This window comes from Bos javanicus, chromosome 11 (assembly GCF_032452875.1).
Source record: "Bos javanicus breed banteng chromosome 11, ARS-OSU_banteng_1.0, whole genome shotgun sequence".
Taxonomy (NCBI): Eukaryota; Metazoa; Chordata; class Mammalia; order Artiodactyla; family Bovidae; genus Bos; species Bos javanicus.
This window is the reverse complement of record NC_083878.1, coordinates 61,654,519-61,670,698: the sequence shown is the minus strand read 5'-3', so window position 1 is coordinate 61,670,698 and position 16,180 is coordinate 61,654,519. Positions and strand designations below refer to the sequence as shown.

The following is a 16,180-nucleotide window of genomic DNA, read 5'->3' as shown; positions in this document are numbered from 1 at the left end:
TTGGGTAGTATACTCATTTTCACTATATTGATTCTTCCGATCCATGAACACAGTATATTTCTCCATCTGTTAGTGTCCTCTTTGACTTCTTTCACCAGTGTTTTATAGTTTTCTATATATAGGTCTTTTGTTTCTTTAGGTAGATTTATTCCTAAGTATTTTATTCTTTCCGTTGCAATGGTGAATGGAATTGTTTCCTTAATTTCTCTATTTTCTCATTATTAGTGTATAGGAATGCAAGGGATTTCTGTGTGTTGATTTTATATCCTGCAACTTTACTATATTCATTGATTAACTCTAGTAATTTTCTTGTGGAGTCATTAGGGTTTTCTATGTAGAGGATCATGTCATCTGCAGTGAGAGTTTTACTTCTTCTTTTCCAATTTGGATTCCTTTTATTTCTTTTTCTGCTCTGATTGCTGTGGCCAAAACTTCCAAAACTATGTTGAATAGTACTGGTGAGAGTCGGCACCCTTGTCTTGTTCCTGACTTTAGGGGAAATGCTTTCAATTTTTCACCATTGAGGATAATGTGTGCTGTGGGTTTGTCATATATAGCTTTTATTATGTTGAGGTATGTTCGTATGTTCCTTCTATTCCTGCTTTCTGGAGAGTTTTTATCATAAATGGATGTTTAATTTTGTCAGAGGCTTTCTCTGCATCTATTGAGATAATCATATGGCTTTTATTTTTCAATTTGTTAATGTGGTGTATTATATTGATTGATTTGCGGATATTGAAGAATCCTTGCATCCCTAGAATAAAGCCCACTTAGTCATGGTGTATGATCTTTTTAATGTGTTGTTGGATTCTGATTGCTAGAATTTTGTTAAGGATTTTTGCATCTATGTTCATCAGTGATATTGGCCTGTAGGTTTCTTTTTTTGTGGCATCTTTGCCAGGTTTTGGTATTAGGGTGATGGTGGCCTGGTAGAATGAGTTTGGAAGTTTACCTTCCTCTGCAATTTTCTGGAAGAGTTTGAGTAGGATAGGTGTCAGCTCTTTTCTAAATTTTTGGTAGAATTCAGCTGTGAAGCCATCTTGACCTGGGCTTTTGTTTGCTGAAAGATTTCTGATTACAGTTTCAATTTCCATGCTTGTGATGGGTCTGTAAGATTTTCTATTTCTTCCTGGTCCAGTTTTGGAAAGTTGTACTTTTCTAAGGATTTGTCCATTTCTTCCATGTTGTCCATTTTATTGGCATATAATTGCTGATAGTAGTCTCTTATGATCCTTTGTATTTCTGTGTTGTCTGTTGTGATCTCTCCATTTTCATTTCTAATTTTATTGATTTGATTTTTCTCCTATTGTCTCTTGATGAGTCTGGCTAATGGTTTCTCAATTTTATTTATCCTCTCAAAGAACCAGCTTTTGGCTTTTTTGATTTTTGCTATGGTCTCTTTTGTTTATTTTGCATTTATTTCTGCCCTAATTTTAAAGATTTCTTTCCTTCTAACCCTGCTACTGCTGCTCTGCTAAGTCGCTTCAGTTGTGTCTGACTCTATGTGACCCCATAGACAGCAGCCCATCAGGCTTCCCCGTCCCTGGGATTCTCCAGGCAAGAACACTGGAGTGGGTTGCCATTTCCTTCTCTAATGCATGAAAGTGAAAAGTGAAAGTGAAGTCGCTCAGTCGCTTCCGACTCTAGGGACCCCGTGGTCTGCAGCCTACCTGGCTCCTCTGTCCATGGGATTTTCTAGGCAAAAGTACTGGAGTGGGATGGGTCTATTGTATCATTTAAAGTTTGTGTTTCTTTGTTCATTTTCTGTTTAGTTGATCTATCCGTAGGTGTGAGTGGGGTATTAAAGTCTCCCACTATTATTGTGTTATTGCTAATTTCCCCTTTCATACTTCTTAGCATTTGTCTTATATATTGCGGTGGTCCTATGTTGGGTGCATATATAATTGTTGTATCTTCTTCTTGGATTGATCCTTTGATCATTATGTAGTGTCCTTTGTCTCTTTTCACAGCCTTTGTTTTAAAGTCTATTTTATCTGATATGAGTATTGCTACTCCTGCTTTCTTTTGGTCTCTATTTGCATGGAATATCTTTTTCTAGCCCTTCACTTTCAGTCTGTATGTGTCCCCTGTTTTGATGTGGGTCTCTTGTAGACAACGTATATAGGGGTCTTGTTTTTGTATCCATTCAGCCAGTCTTTGTCTTTTGGTTGGGGCATTCAACCCATTTACGTTTAAGGTAATTATTTATAAGTATGATCCCGTTGCCATTTAGTTTATTGTTTTGGGTTTGAGTTTATACATCCTTTTTGTGTTTCCTGTCTAGAGAAGACCCTTTAGCATTTGTTGGAGAGCTGGTTTGGTGGTGTTGAATTCACTTAGCTTTGCTTGTTGTAAAGCTTTTGATTTCTCCTTCATATTTAAATGAGATCCTTGCTGGGTACAGTAATCTGGGCTGTAGGTTATTTTCTTTCATCACTTTAAGTATGTCCTGCCATTCCCTCCTGGCCTGAAGAGTTTCTATTGAAAGATCAGCTGTTACCCTTATGGGAATCCCCTTGTGTGTTATTTGTTGTTTTTCCCTTGCTGCTTTTAATATTTATTCTTTGTGTTTGGTCTTTGTTAATTTGATTAATATGTGTCTTGGGGTGTTTCACCTTGGGTTTATCCTGTTGGGACTCTCTGGGCTTCTTGGACTTGAGTGATAATTTCCTTCCCCATTTTAGGAAAGTTTTCAACTGTTATCTCCTCAAGTATTTTCTCATGGTCTTTCTTTTTGTCTTCTTCTGGGACTCCTATGATTCGAACATTGGGGTGTTTAACATTGTACCAGAGGTCTCTGATATTGTCCTCAGTTCTTTTAATTCGTTTTTTTCCCCTCTGATTCATTTATTTCTACCATTCTATCTTCTACCTCACTAATCCTATCTTCTGCCTCCATATTTCTACTGTTTGTTCCCTCCAGAGTGTTTTTGATATAATTTATTGAATTGTTCATTATATATTGACTCTTTTTCATTTCTTCTGGGTCCTTGTTAAACCTTTCTTGAATCTTCTCAATCCTTGTCTCCAGGCTGTTTATCCGTGATTCCATTTTGTTTTCAAGATTTTGGATCATTTTCACTATCATTATTTGGAATTCTTTATCAGGTAGATTCCCTATCTCTTCCTCTTTTGTTTGGTTTGGTGGGCATTTATCCTGTTCCTTTACCTGATGGGTATTCCTCTGTCTCTTCGTCTTGTTTATATTGCTGTGTTTGGGGTGGCCTTTCTGTATTCTTGAAGTTTGTGGAGTTCTCTTTATTGTGGAGTTTCCTGGCTGTGGGTGGGGTTTTAAGGGTGGCTTATCAAGGTTTCCTGGCTAGGGAAGCTTGTGTCCGTATTCTGATGGGTGGGGCTGGAGTTCTCTCTGGAGTGCAGTGAAGTGTCCAGTAATGAGTTATGAGATGTCATTGGGTTTGGAGTGACTTTGGGCAGCCTGTATATTGAAGCTCAGGGCTATGTTCCTGTGTTGCTGGAGAATTTGTGTGGTATGTCTTGCTCTGGAACTTGTTGGTTCTTGGGTGGTGCTTGGTTTCAGTGTAGGTATGGAGGCTTTTGATGAGCTCCTGTCGATTAATGTTCCCTGGAGTCAGGAGTTCTCTGGTGTTCTCAGGATTTGGACTTAGGCCTCCTGCTTCTGGCTTTCAGTCTTATTTTTACAGTAGCCTCAAGACTTCTCCATCTATAAGCACCATTGATAAAACATCTAGGTTAAAGATGAAAAGTTTCTCCACAGTGAGGGACACCCAGAGAAGTTCACAGAGTTACATAGAGAAGAGAAGAGGGAGGAGGGAGATAGAGGTTACCAGGAGGAGAAGAGGGGGAATCAAAAGAGGCGAGAGCAAGCTAGCCAGTAATTACTTCCTTATGTGCACTCCACAGTCTGGATCACCCAGAGATGTTCACGGAGGTATACAGAGAAGAGAAGAGGGAGGAAGGAGACAGAAGTGACCAGGAGGATAAAGAGGGGAGTCAAAAGGAGAGAGACAGATCCAGCCAGTAATCAGTTCCCTAAGTGTTCTCCACCATCCGGAACACACAGAGATTCACAGAGTTGGGTAGAGAAGGGGGAGGGAGGAGACAGAGGCAACCTGGTGGAGAAAAAGGAGAGTCCAAAGGGGGAGAGAGCAATCAAGCCAGTAATCTCACTCCCAAGTAAAAATGGGTACTGAAGATTGGGTTATTAAAGGTACAAAATTGGTAACAGATACCAAAAAGCAAAGATTAAAAATCTAGAGTAGAGATTGGATTTTGAAAAAGAGAAAAAAAAAGTCACAAAAATTATAATATATATACAAATGAAGTTTGCTTTTAAAAAGGGTCTCTCTTTTTTTTTTTTTTTACAAAGTAATAGTTATAAAAATGAAAATTAAAGGAGTAATAGAGGACCTAAATTTTTTAAAAATTTAAAAAAAATTAAAGAATGATAGTCCTAGATATATTTTTTACTATTTTTACTTTCTCTGGTGGTGGTGTGGGCAGTGTGGGGTCAGTTCATTTTTGGATAGTTCCTTGATCCAGCTTATATTTCTTAAGGGGCTAGTGGCCCCTTCCTATGTAGTCAGTACTATCTATAGGGTTTTAATCTATTGTACCTGTCACTTCCTAGGAGGGTCCCTCTGTTCTAGCTTCTTCTGTTTGCTGGTCTCTTTGGTGTCTAATTTCCACCCTGGCACAAAGGGGCGGTGGTGGACACTTTTTTAGGCTCACTTGTTCAGTCGTGCTGTGGGGAGGGAGGGACGCTGCAAACAAATAACACTGGCATGTGCTCGCAGTGTCTCGGCCACACTGGGTTTGCCCCCACTCATGGCGTGTGTGCTTTCCCTGTCTACACTGCTTAGGCTCTAGGTTGCTATGCCGGGAACTGTCTGAGGCCAGCCCTGGTTTGTATGCACTTCCCGGGTCTACGCCGCTCAGGTTCAGGCATTCAGGTAGTCCTCAGACGCGCAGACTCGGTTGGGCCTGCGTTTTGTGCCCTTCCCAGGTCTGAGCAGCTCAGGTGACCAGGTGTTTGGCGAGCATGGTCGCTGCGACTTATTTGCCTCCCCCGTCCCTCCTGCTAGGTTTTCTGGGTGTACAACTGGCGCACCTTCTCAGGCGGATGTTGACCGTCCAGAATCCCAAGAAGTCTTGCTTAGCAACGAAGCCTCTCTGGGGCCGCGATTGCCCCCTTCTGGCTCTGTCTGCCCTCGCCTGCCTGTCACCGGAGGGTGGGGGATGGGCTGGCCTGCAGCTGGCTAGCTCTGCTCAGTCCTGTGTTCTGTGAGTGGGCCTGAAGTTGTCTTTGGTTAGGGCTTTTCACGTAGCTCTAGTCAGTCCTTTGTTATGTCAGCAGGCCTGGCGGTGTCTTAGGTTAGGGCTTTTCACGTGGCAGCTATCCCACAGTTTGGTTTGGTACCCCAAGTTAGTTCCCTCAGTTTGCCCTCGGGGCATTCAGGCCCAGTCCTTACTCTAAGCAATGCAGCCGCACCTCCCTGCCCAGCTCCTGCTTGCTAGTGGCGGGTGCAGGCGTCTGTGCTACTTCTCCGCTGGAGGAGTTACTGTTAGGCACGTAATCTGTGGGTTTTAATTATTTATTTTTCCTCCCTGTTATGTTGCCCTCTGTGGTTCCAAGGCTCGCCGCAGACTCGGCAGTGAGAGTGTTTCCTGGTGTTTGGAAACCTGTCTTTTTTAAGACTCCCTTCCCAGGACGGAGCTCCGTACCTACCTCTTTTGTCTCTTGTTTTATCTTTTATATTTTTTCCTACCTCCTTTTGAAGACAATGGGCTGCTTTTCTATGTGTCTGATGTCCTCTGCCAGCGTTCAGAAATTGTTTTGTGGGATTTTCTGAGCGTTCAAATGTTCTTTTGATGAATTTGTGGGGGAGAAAGTGGTCTCCCTGTCCTATTCCTCTGACATCATAGGACCGCCCCCCTATTTTATATTCTAACTTTAATAATTCAATTATCTGAAATCTGGGAAGAAGTTAATCTGCTGTTTATCTTCTAATTTTCCATTATAGTAGTTTGTTTTCTTTTGTATTTGGTGATGTTTCATTGTGAACTTGTACTTGTTTTAATTTATGGCAATCCTGATGGCTTCTATCAAAAGTGTTTTAATCCAAAGACGAATTTTCTTTTTATTGTTTCTGTCAGTGTTAAGGGCACTTAAAACCTGCAATCATTTTAGCCCCTGGCTTAATCAGAAGTCTCAGGCTAAACACCTTTAACTTGTGACTTGTTCAAGGCTCAGTCTTCTGTGGGTGATGGTTTAGACTAGTTCTGCCTTTTTTCCCTCTTTTGCTGTCTGCTCAGGGAGCATTACTCTAGTGTCAATCAAGGAACTTTGGTTAGTTAGTTATTTTGTAATTCAGAGTGTGGTATTCTTGGAAACTTTTTTTTTAAAGAGCTCTGTATTGCATTTTACTGTATATTTATAAGCAGTCTAGTTGGGAGCACTTTTTGATATTTTTGGTTGGTCATGCTACTAGATGCCAAAGCCAATTCTTTCATTTTCTCAGAATGTGAATCATTACCTCTTACCTAGAAAGAAGTGTACTGCCTACGCTGTCCACTTTAATTTTATACTTCTCAATTTCAGTTAATCATATATATGTTTGCCAAACTGATGTATAAATGGATGTATCAGACAGACTCACTGCCCTGTCAGGGGTGGGTCTGCTCCTTAGTTGTTGGAGCAGGGGTCCCCAGATCTGTTTCTTAGCTCTTTTCTGATCTGTGGTGTGAGATAGGTGGGATTAGAAAACTCCCACTGGGAGAGAAGCCACTCAGCATTCTATTTCTGGAGATGTTCACCCCTGACTATGCTCTGCTGTGTTACCTTTCCCCTGTTGCATGAGCTCTGAGATTACATGCTTGATTGGCACTTCTCACGGCCACACTTTCACTGGGTATACTGGCAGTTGGCCACGGTGTCTCTCACGCATTGTTTTCACCAGTGTACTGGTGTAGGTCCAGTGTTCTTTTCTTTAATACTTCTTGAATTTTCTTCTTTTTCAATTTGCTCACCCTTCACTCCACTCTACCTATATTACTGGTTAAGCATTTATACAAACTTTTAATGATTGCTATTTGTAATTTTGTTGTGACAGTTACCAAAATCAAACAATTACCTTCGACAATTCAAAAAGCAAGGACCTTGGCACTTTAACTTTTTTCTGATTAATATGACATATCTAATTAGTGTTTTCTGATTTTAAAAATAGCAAAACATTTGTGTATGTGCATGTATGTCTGTGTGTATTTATCTGCCTGTATATTAACCACATCTTTTTTTTTTTTAAGCTATTCCTTCTTGCTTTTCAAACCTTCCTTCTGGGATCATTTTCCTTTTTTCCTGAGTTATGTCCCCTACAAGTCCCTTTATTGAAGATCTGTTGAATGCTTTCAGTTTGTACATATCTTAAAGTGTCTTTATTTTGCTTTACCTATTGAGAATTCCATTGTTATATTATACAAGAGAAATGCTCATTTTCTCACTACCATTTGAAGATGCATCCCTACTGTCTTCTACACCCATTGCTGTCATTGAGAGGTCTGGTCTCAGTCTGTTTGTAGGTTATCTTCTTTATAAGTGACCTGTCTTTTCTCTTGCCTTTTAAGACCTTTTTATTTTTAGAGTTCTGCATCTTCATTGTATATTTGCATAATTATAGATTCTTTTCACTGTATCCTGATTGATATATATTGTCCCTCTTGTGTTTATTGATTCATTTCATTTATCAGCTCTGGAAAATTGTCTGCATTTACCTTATTACCTGATTAGACGTGTTAGACTTTTCCATGTTCTCTGTTTTGCTAACTTCCATGTTCTTTGTATTGCTAACTTCCCTTTATATTTTTTTTCTTGTCTCTTTAACATTTTGTGTAATTCCTTACTTATGCCTCTTTTATTTCACTAATTCTCTCTTTATACCAAATTATTTAACTTCAATTTTTCATTTCCAAAAGTTCTATTAAAAAAAAAAAGTTCTATTTTTATTTCTTAAAAAATCTACTGGGTAACACTTTTATTATTAATATATCCTGTTGTAAGCTTATTTTCATGGCCCCATCATTATTTCTTTAAATATGCTGAACTGTTTTACATTCTAACTTTAATAATTCAATCATCTGAAATCCAGGGAGAAGTAAATCTGTTGTTTATTTTCTAATTTCCCATCACAGTAGCTTGTTTCTTTTGTATTTAGTAATGTTTCAGTGTGAGCTCATACTTGTTTTAATTTATGGCAATTCTGGTGACTTGTATCAAAAGTGCTTTAATCCAGACATGAATTTTCTTTTTACTTTGCCGATGTTAAGGGCACTTAAACCTTGGGATCATTTTAGCCCCTGGCTTAATCAGAAGTCTCAAGTTAAGCACCTTTACCTTAAGACTTGGTCAAGGGTCAGTTTTCTGAGGGTCATGGCCAGAGTAGTTCTGCCCTTTTCCCCCATTTTTGATCTCTGCTTATGGATCCTAGTTTCAGTCAACGAACTTTGGTTAGTTGGTTATTTTTTTATTGAAAATGTGTTATCCTTGGAAATTTCCCTTTTTTTTTTAAGAGTCTTATGTTGTACTTTAAATGTATTTTATAAGCGATCTAGTTGGGAGCACCCTTTGGTATTTTTGGTTGATTATACTACCAGATGCCAATGCCAGTTCTTTCATTTTATCATAATGTGAATCACTACCTCTTACCTAGAAGGAACTGTACCTCCTAAGCTGCTCACCTTAATTTCATATTTACCAATTCCAATGAATCACATATATGGTTGCCAAATTGGTATGTCAATGGACATACTAGACATGTTAAATTTGAGATACCTGGAACGAAAGAGTTTAGAGCTCCAGAAATAAATGGATACTAGAGATGTGTGTCTTTGATGTATCAATGCCATAGGAGCAGTTAGGGTTACTGAGGTAGTAACCCTATCTGAGTAGGTTACTGCTTGCTCCTTCATGGAACAGGCAGAGAAAACTTTTTTTTTCCCCCCCAAAATCAGGTTGATTATATTCTTTGCAGCTGATGGAGAGGCTCTATACAGTCAGCAAAAACACAACCAAGAGTTGACTGTGGCTCAGATTGTGAACTCCTTATTACAAAATTCAGACTTAAATTGAAAAAGGTTTTTAAAAAAATAACTGCTTTATAATCTCCAAAAATGAATCTTTCCATTTTAAGAGAAAACAAAGAACTTCAGGTAAAGTTCCTGACACAGTGACTGGCACAGGATATGCACTGAACCATAGCTATTACCTAAACCTCAGATAACTGGCAGCCTTCTTGGGAACCCTGGAGCATCCTCAAAGACCCTATTCTAGTTCTCTAGACAGACAAAGAAGCAAGACAACATGGAGAGTCTATTTATTCAGTAGCAACTCTGAAGACAAAGTCTCAGAAATCTGAGGGGATGTATTTCCCCTATTTCTACTTCAGTCCATTTTCACAAGTTACTGTCCTTCGCAGGCTACAACTTGATGTAAAAAGCTTGATGTATGTCCTACATGTACTTATACACAACCTTTGAGGGAACAGTTTGGAGGTGCAGACGAACAGGACACTTGTAAAAGTGGGACAGCAGGGTCTCACTGTAGCCCACAAGGAAGTAGAACTTGTGCGCAGGTAGCTGCCTCAGGACCAGGGCACAGATCTCCACCTGGTTAGCCCAGCGCTTCAGAATAAGCTGGTCAGCCAGGCAGCCTGGGAAGGTGCCCAGCATAAATTTGCGAAGGAAAACATCTTCCACTGTTCGCTCAGCAGCGTGGTCCTCCTCATCCAGGTTACCTGTATGCAGTGACAGCCAGCCCTTGCGGTGGGCGATGTAGTGAGGCGCATGCGCTTCCTTGTAGGTCACTGGTTTGTTCCCCTTGTCCACTCGGACTCGGGCCACCCGGTTCTTGAAGCAAACCACGGAGGTATGCAGGGCGTGCCAGATGCACGGCAGATCCCGGCTCCAGGACAGCATCAGAGGCCTGAGCCCGCCACCGCAGTAGAGCGCCACCATCTTGGACGTGAGGGCGGGGCGGGTGAAAACTTAACTTAAAAAGGAGACTAAGAAGGTGAAATCTAAGAATTGAGAAAACAAAAGATGACTCTCCAAATGCAAGAATGGATCTCCAAATGCAAAGAAAGAGGGTTTCAAGTAGGGGAAGTTAATAGGATCAGATGTGGCCAAAAGAGCACACTTATCTTAGAGGATGAATAATTACTATTGCTAGAAAAGTTTCAATATAGTGGATGGGAACAAATGCAAAATGGCAGTAAATCTATGAATAGTATTAACAGTACAACTTGCTGATCTGTCCTCTTCCTTATTACAACCCACGTCCACTGAATATATAGAGTCAGCCATTTTCCTGGAACAAAAATGAACACAATTTTCTTCTGATCGTCCACAGTTGAAAAGGATTCAGCAAATACTGGAGATACCAGTAAGAAGAACCAGAGAGTAGATGGGAGAACAGCTACCAAACACAGTATGGAAATTACAAAGTGTTTCAGTTTCTGGCCTACCAGCTCATATGGAATAATAATAAGCCTTGTTTGAATTTTAATTATATTAGCTATTTCACTAATAAACTTTATATACTCTTAGTAATAATATTCCACATTTCTGCTATGTTTTATGTGAAAACTTAGTATATTTTATACCATCATATTTCACAATATAGAACAGAACTTGGTTATATATCTGCTTGTTTCTTGAGTCAGAAAAACTGATTGTTACATCTGTGTAAGTTTCAGCATAGATGACCTTTTATTCCAAAATCCTGTGCAAATTATATGTTCATGACATGCTTTTCTCTCAGGACTTTAAATTTTCTGTAGAGGTAATTGATGTAAACTAAAGTTTGTCCTCACAAAGAAAATTCTTAGTTATACATCAGGGAAAGATAGTATGATTGTGATGAAATAGTAGAAAAATAATACCTTTTAAAAATACTTAGAAACCACTTATTATTTTCATTTACAACAGCAGGGGATGTTTTTACCCCAGATCACTAATGTGAGAGTTTTGTAAAACTTCAACATTTGACTTCTCAACTTTTAATATAAATACATGATTTATTAATTGTTCTTATCCTGCTGTATTGTCCATATCCTCCTACTTTCCACTTACACAACAAAATACAACAAAGGAAAATATAATGAGGAAATGTATTTCCTAAGCTATCATTTCTCAGCATTTAGCAGCACCTGATCTGGTTATTGTGACACTTTCAAGAGATGGCAATATCAGACCACATGACCTGCCTCTTGAGAAACCTGTATGGAGGTCAGGAAGCAACAGTTAGAACTGGACATGGAACAACAGACTAGTTCCAAATAGGAAAAGGAGTACATCAAGGCTGTATATTGTCACCCTGCTTATTTAACTTCTATGCAGAGTACATCATGAGAAAGGCTGGGCTGGAAGAAGCACAAGCTGGAATCAAGATTGCCGGGAGAAATATCAATAACCTCAGATATGCAGATGACACCACCCTTATGGCAGAAAGTGAAGAGGAACTAAAAAGAGGAGAGTGAAAAAGTTGGCTTAAAGCTCAACATTCAGAAAACGAAGATCATGGCATCTGGTCCCATCACTTCATGAGAAATAGATGGGGAAACAGTGGAACCAGTGTCAGACTTTATTTTTTTGGGCTCCAAAATCACTGCAGATGGTGACAAAGTTATGGCCAATCTAGACAGCACACTGAAAAGCAGAGACATTGCTTTGTCAACAAAGGTCTGTCTAGTCAAGGCTATGGTTTTTCCAGTGGTCATGTAGGGATGTGAGAATTGGACTGTGAAGAAGGCTGCGCGCCGAAGAATTGATGCTTTTGAACTGTGGTGTTGGAGAAGACTCTTGAGAGTCCCTTGGACTGCAAGGAGATCCAACCAGTCCATTCTGAAGGAGATCAGCCCTGGGATTTCTTTGGAAGGAATGATGCTAAAGCTGAAACTCCAGTACTTTGGCCACTTCATGCAAAGAGTTGACTCACTGGAAAAGACTCTGATGCTGGGACAGATTGGGGGCAGGAGGAAGAGGGGACGATAGAGGATGAGATGGCTGGATGGCATCACCGACTCGATGGACGTGAGTTTGAGTGAACTCCGGGAGATGGTGATGGACAGGGAGGCCTGGCATGCTGCAATTCATGGGGTCGCAGAGTCAGACACAACTGAGCAACTGAACTGAAGTGAACTGAATCTGATTATGTTTGTGCTTGACAGTTACACTGAACCCCTGCACAGGCTGTGTGCATCAGCACCTCCTAAATAAAATAAGAGTTCACATAGAGAAGATCCCAGCAGGTGAAGTCCCTACTGTTTGAGAATATTTTTATCAGAACAAAAACAATAGCATATAAGTACATTAAACAAACTGCTGTCTCCTCTTCTATAGTTTTGTTCACAACATATAACATTACTTCCTTACAGGTACCAAAGATTTGAAAAGGCATTTCTGTTAGCTGTTGACATTGGTGCTCGTGACCTGTTTATGGTGAGTCATTCCTTGGGATGATTTTGTGCTTTCAGTTCTAACGCTGAGTAAGTTGTCAGCTTTTGTGACCATTAAAAAGGATTAGTGTCATTTGTACCTTCAACACATGGTGGGAAAGCATTTATTCCATCTTGGCTTGCAGCTTTGCCTTCATGAAACTGGTCAATAGCCATCTAGCCTCTTTTGACTTGCTGACATTTTCCTTGCCAGACCCAAAGGATTTTTTATGTTTTCTAAGAATTTATAATTCTTGAATGTCTCTCCTCCTGTACTTTGATGTGAGAGGATGACACCTTTGTATCTAACAAGCTTAAATTTTTTCTAATCCATTCCCTATAGAAGTACAGCTTCAGAAACCAGGACACAGGACAAGACATGTCCCTGAGATCTTGAATGTGCTCAGTTTGTCCCTTAGGTTTTAGTGAGAAGTAACAGTTTGAATGTTCTCACTTATATTTTTAAAGTGACCACAGTGCAAAGTAGATCCAAGAGAATATAATAAGTTCAAATATGCTTTAATCCTCAACTTATTAATTATGAAACAGTAAAATAGACTAGTTTCTTACACATCTTTGTGCTCTGTATTAGGTTCTTATTTTATAAGATCTTTTGCCACAATGAGATCAGATAAACAAAGGTGGGGTTCCTGATTTTCAGCACATTCTGCTCCATAGAAATTCCACTGCTGTCAAAAAATCTGGAAAACAATAAAAACTTTGAGAAGGCTCTTTTATCTGAATCTTCTGTACAGTGAAGACATTTTGTACTTTAAGCTTTGATGCTTTAGATGTTAATATGGGTTCATATATTAGTTTATCTTGTCTTTGAAATGAGTTTGCTGTTTAAATTCTAATTTTGCATCACTCAATTAAACTGTGCTTTGTGCGTTCATTGATCATGGGAAAACATCTAATTACTTCAAATGTGTGAACCTTTTGCTATTTGCTGGTTGTCTGTATTTTGTTAGGTCACGTTGATCAGGCATATTAGTATATTAAGGGGACATTTTATTATTTTCACCAAAGTCTATGCATTCATACATCACAGTGTCAGAAATTTAATTACAACACTTCTTAGATTTTTCTGACCCAAGTGACATTGTCACTTTATTTCCTCCTCACCTCTGCCACTACTCAGCAGTAAAGGTAGATTTTCTTCCTATTTCCTTATTTTTTTATGTCTGTAGTCCCAGCCTTCTTTCTAGCCAAAATAATAACTAAAGAGATTAATATTTATATGTTTAGTGTCTGATAAACTTTATTTCCCAATGTATTATTATACTGTTCTGTAATTTATGCTACATTAACTATTAACTAATACATAATCATCAAAGCCTGGTGGGCTACAAGTCCACAGGGTTGCAAAGAGTCAGACACGACAGAGCATGCACCGATACTCATCATAGCCATCTTACAAACTTCTTTTCAAATCATATCTGTTTCAGCATTTAGTCTCAGTTCTGGAGAAGGAAATGGCAACCCACTCCAGTACTCTTGCCTGGAGAATCCCATGGATGGAGGAGCCTGGTGGGCTATAGTCCATGAGATCACAAAAAGTCGGACACCACTAAGCAACTTCACTTTCACTTTCACTTTCTAGGCAGTAACAATATAAAGTCTCCATGTTAGTTTAAAGCCAAACAGACTTTCTACTAATAGGCTAACCTTAACCCATGAGGATTTTTATTAGTAAAAGATAAAAATCTAAAATAAGGAAATGAGAGAGATACTTTTGCTTTCCTTTTTATTTGTAAAAGTGAACAATCAAAATGCTATATCCTTATTCTTCATATGTAACTTTTTATTTATAGCCCAAGGTCTGTCTTTAAGAAGCATTAAAAGCCTTAAGAGAGGATTAAGGCCTTAAAGTTCCATTTAAGCTTATGAATCTACTATATACATTTGATGCTCCACTTTAAAATTTTCTAAAGAATTTATCATGTTTTCTAATCAATTATTACTATTTAAATTATGATCTAGCCTACATACTAAGAATTATTACCTCTTTGCATTTAAAAATTTATAAAACAAACAGTACTATTCTTACCTATAAATTACCTTCTACCCCTAAGATATCTCATCCTTAAAGAAGAAAAATATGACTACATTGAACACAAAGGGGTCGCAAATAAAATGTAATGCTTAACCTGAGAATATTCTTTTTGCATTAGCATATCTGTTGGTGGTAGAGAGATAAAAGACATATATAGCATGATAGAGCAGACCTTGAATATTAAAAAGTAAGTATGTGGGTACTAGACCTGATGAAATGAGTCAGAAAGTACCTCTTTGTCTACTTTTACACATAGCCTAAGTGATCATCTTCTAAATTAGGGGTCAGCAAACTATGGCCTACCAAGCAAATTTAGCTCCCAAATGGCTTTTTACAGTTTTAAATCATTAAAAAAATAAAATAAAAAGTGTCAATATACTTTAAAATACATGATATTAAAAATACATGATATTCAAATTCAGATTTTCATATCCATAAATGTGGTATTGAAACATAGCCAAACTTACTTATGTAATGTGTATGACTGCCTTACGATGGCAGAGTTGAGTGGCTGCAGGAAACTATCTGGCTTGTAGAGCCTAAAATATTTACTCTCTGGTGCTTTACAAAATATGTTTGCAGACCCCTGGTCAAAACAATCATAATTTATAATTTCATTCTTCCATATTTAAAACCTTTTAGCATCTTCTATCGCCTTTGGGGTAAATTCTAACTCCTTGAAGTGGCATCTACAGCCCCTCTACTCTCACCTCTCAGCTACATCAGCTTTCTTTCAGTTCTGGGAAGTATACTCTATTCTGTTATATCCAGATCATGTTAAGGAAGGGTGTAATGGGAAGGTGTAATGGTAGATACATGGAATTTGGGTCATAAGTTGTCTTCAAAGTCCGTAACTTTTGAGTTTTATGTGTAAATGATGATAATATAGTACCTATCCAGACGTTGGAGAAGGCAATGGCACCCCACTCCAGTACTCTTGCCTGGAAAATCCCATGGACGGAGGAGCCTGGTAGGCTGCAGTCCATGGGGTTGCTAAGAGTCGGACACAACTGAGCGACTTCACTTTCACTTTCCACTTTCATGCACTGGAGAAGGAAATGGCAACCCACTCTAGCCTGGAGAATCCCAGGGATGGGGGAGCCTGGTGGGCTGCCATGTATGGGGTCGCACAGAGTCGGACACAACTGAAGTGACTTAGCAGTAGCAGCATATGTTGGATTTTTTTAATTGAATAAAAGAGGTTTTAAATTCTATAACAATTTACAATTTTTAAGTTTCACACAGATGATTTCGTACAATCCCATAATAACCATTTGTTTCTTTCTGCCCCTCCTGCTTCCCTTTTCAAAGTGGTAACCACTAGTTTGTTCCTTAAGTCTGCTCCTTTTGTTATATTCACTAGTTTGCTGTAGTTTTTAGATATCATACAGTATTTGTCTTCCTCTGACTTATTTTACTCAGCATGATGCCCTCCAAGTCCACCCAAATGGCAAAATTTCATTCTTATTTATGGTTGAGTGGTATGCATATATATATATTCATTTATCTAATACCTTGGTAATTGTAAATAATGCTGCTATAAACATTGAAGTGCATGTATTTTTACAAATTAGTGGGTTTTGTTTTTTGGATATATATCTAGGAGTGGAATTGCTAGTAGTACTACTTTTAGTTTTTTGAGGAAACCCCATACTGT

At 38.8% G+C, this 16,180-nt stretch overlaps 2 protein-coding genes across 4 annotated transcripts in view; one reads left to right on the top strand and one right to left on the bottom strand.

Annotated features, from left to right (window-relative positions):
* WDPCP (WD repeat containing planar cell polarity effector) overlaps nt 1-16,180 on the top strand; it is a 297,960-nt gene that overhangs the window by 228,534 nt on the left and 53,246 nt on the right. For 2 of the 3 annotated variants that reach the window (XM_061432772.1, XM_061432769.1), the window contains one exon: nt 12,408-12,471. The exons of the other annotated variant lie outside the window; for it this stretch is intronic. In XM_061432772.1, the coding sequence (XP_061288756.1) occupies nt 12,408-12,471 (64 nt within the window). The remainder of the gene's footprint in view (nt 1-12,407; nt 12,472-16,180) is intronic. 3 annotated transcript variants of the gene reach the window in all.
* Nucleotides 9,333-10,027, bottom strand: LOC133257203 (small ribosomal subunit protein uS3m-like). Its single transcript, XM_061432775.1, has one exon. It carries the CDS (start codon nt 9,985-9,987, stop codon nt 9,484-9,486), a length of 504 nt encoding a protein of 167 aa, XP_061288759.1. The 5' UTR covers nt 9,988-10,027; the 3' UTR covers nt 9,333-9,483.

Bases quoted from the DNA above. Each gene is read 5' to 3' on its own strand.
- LOC133257203 (XM_061432775.1), bottom strand. From the start codon at position 9,987: ATGGTGGCGCTCTACTGCGGTGGCGGGCTCAGGCCTCTGATGCTGTCC.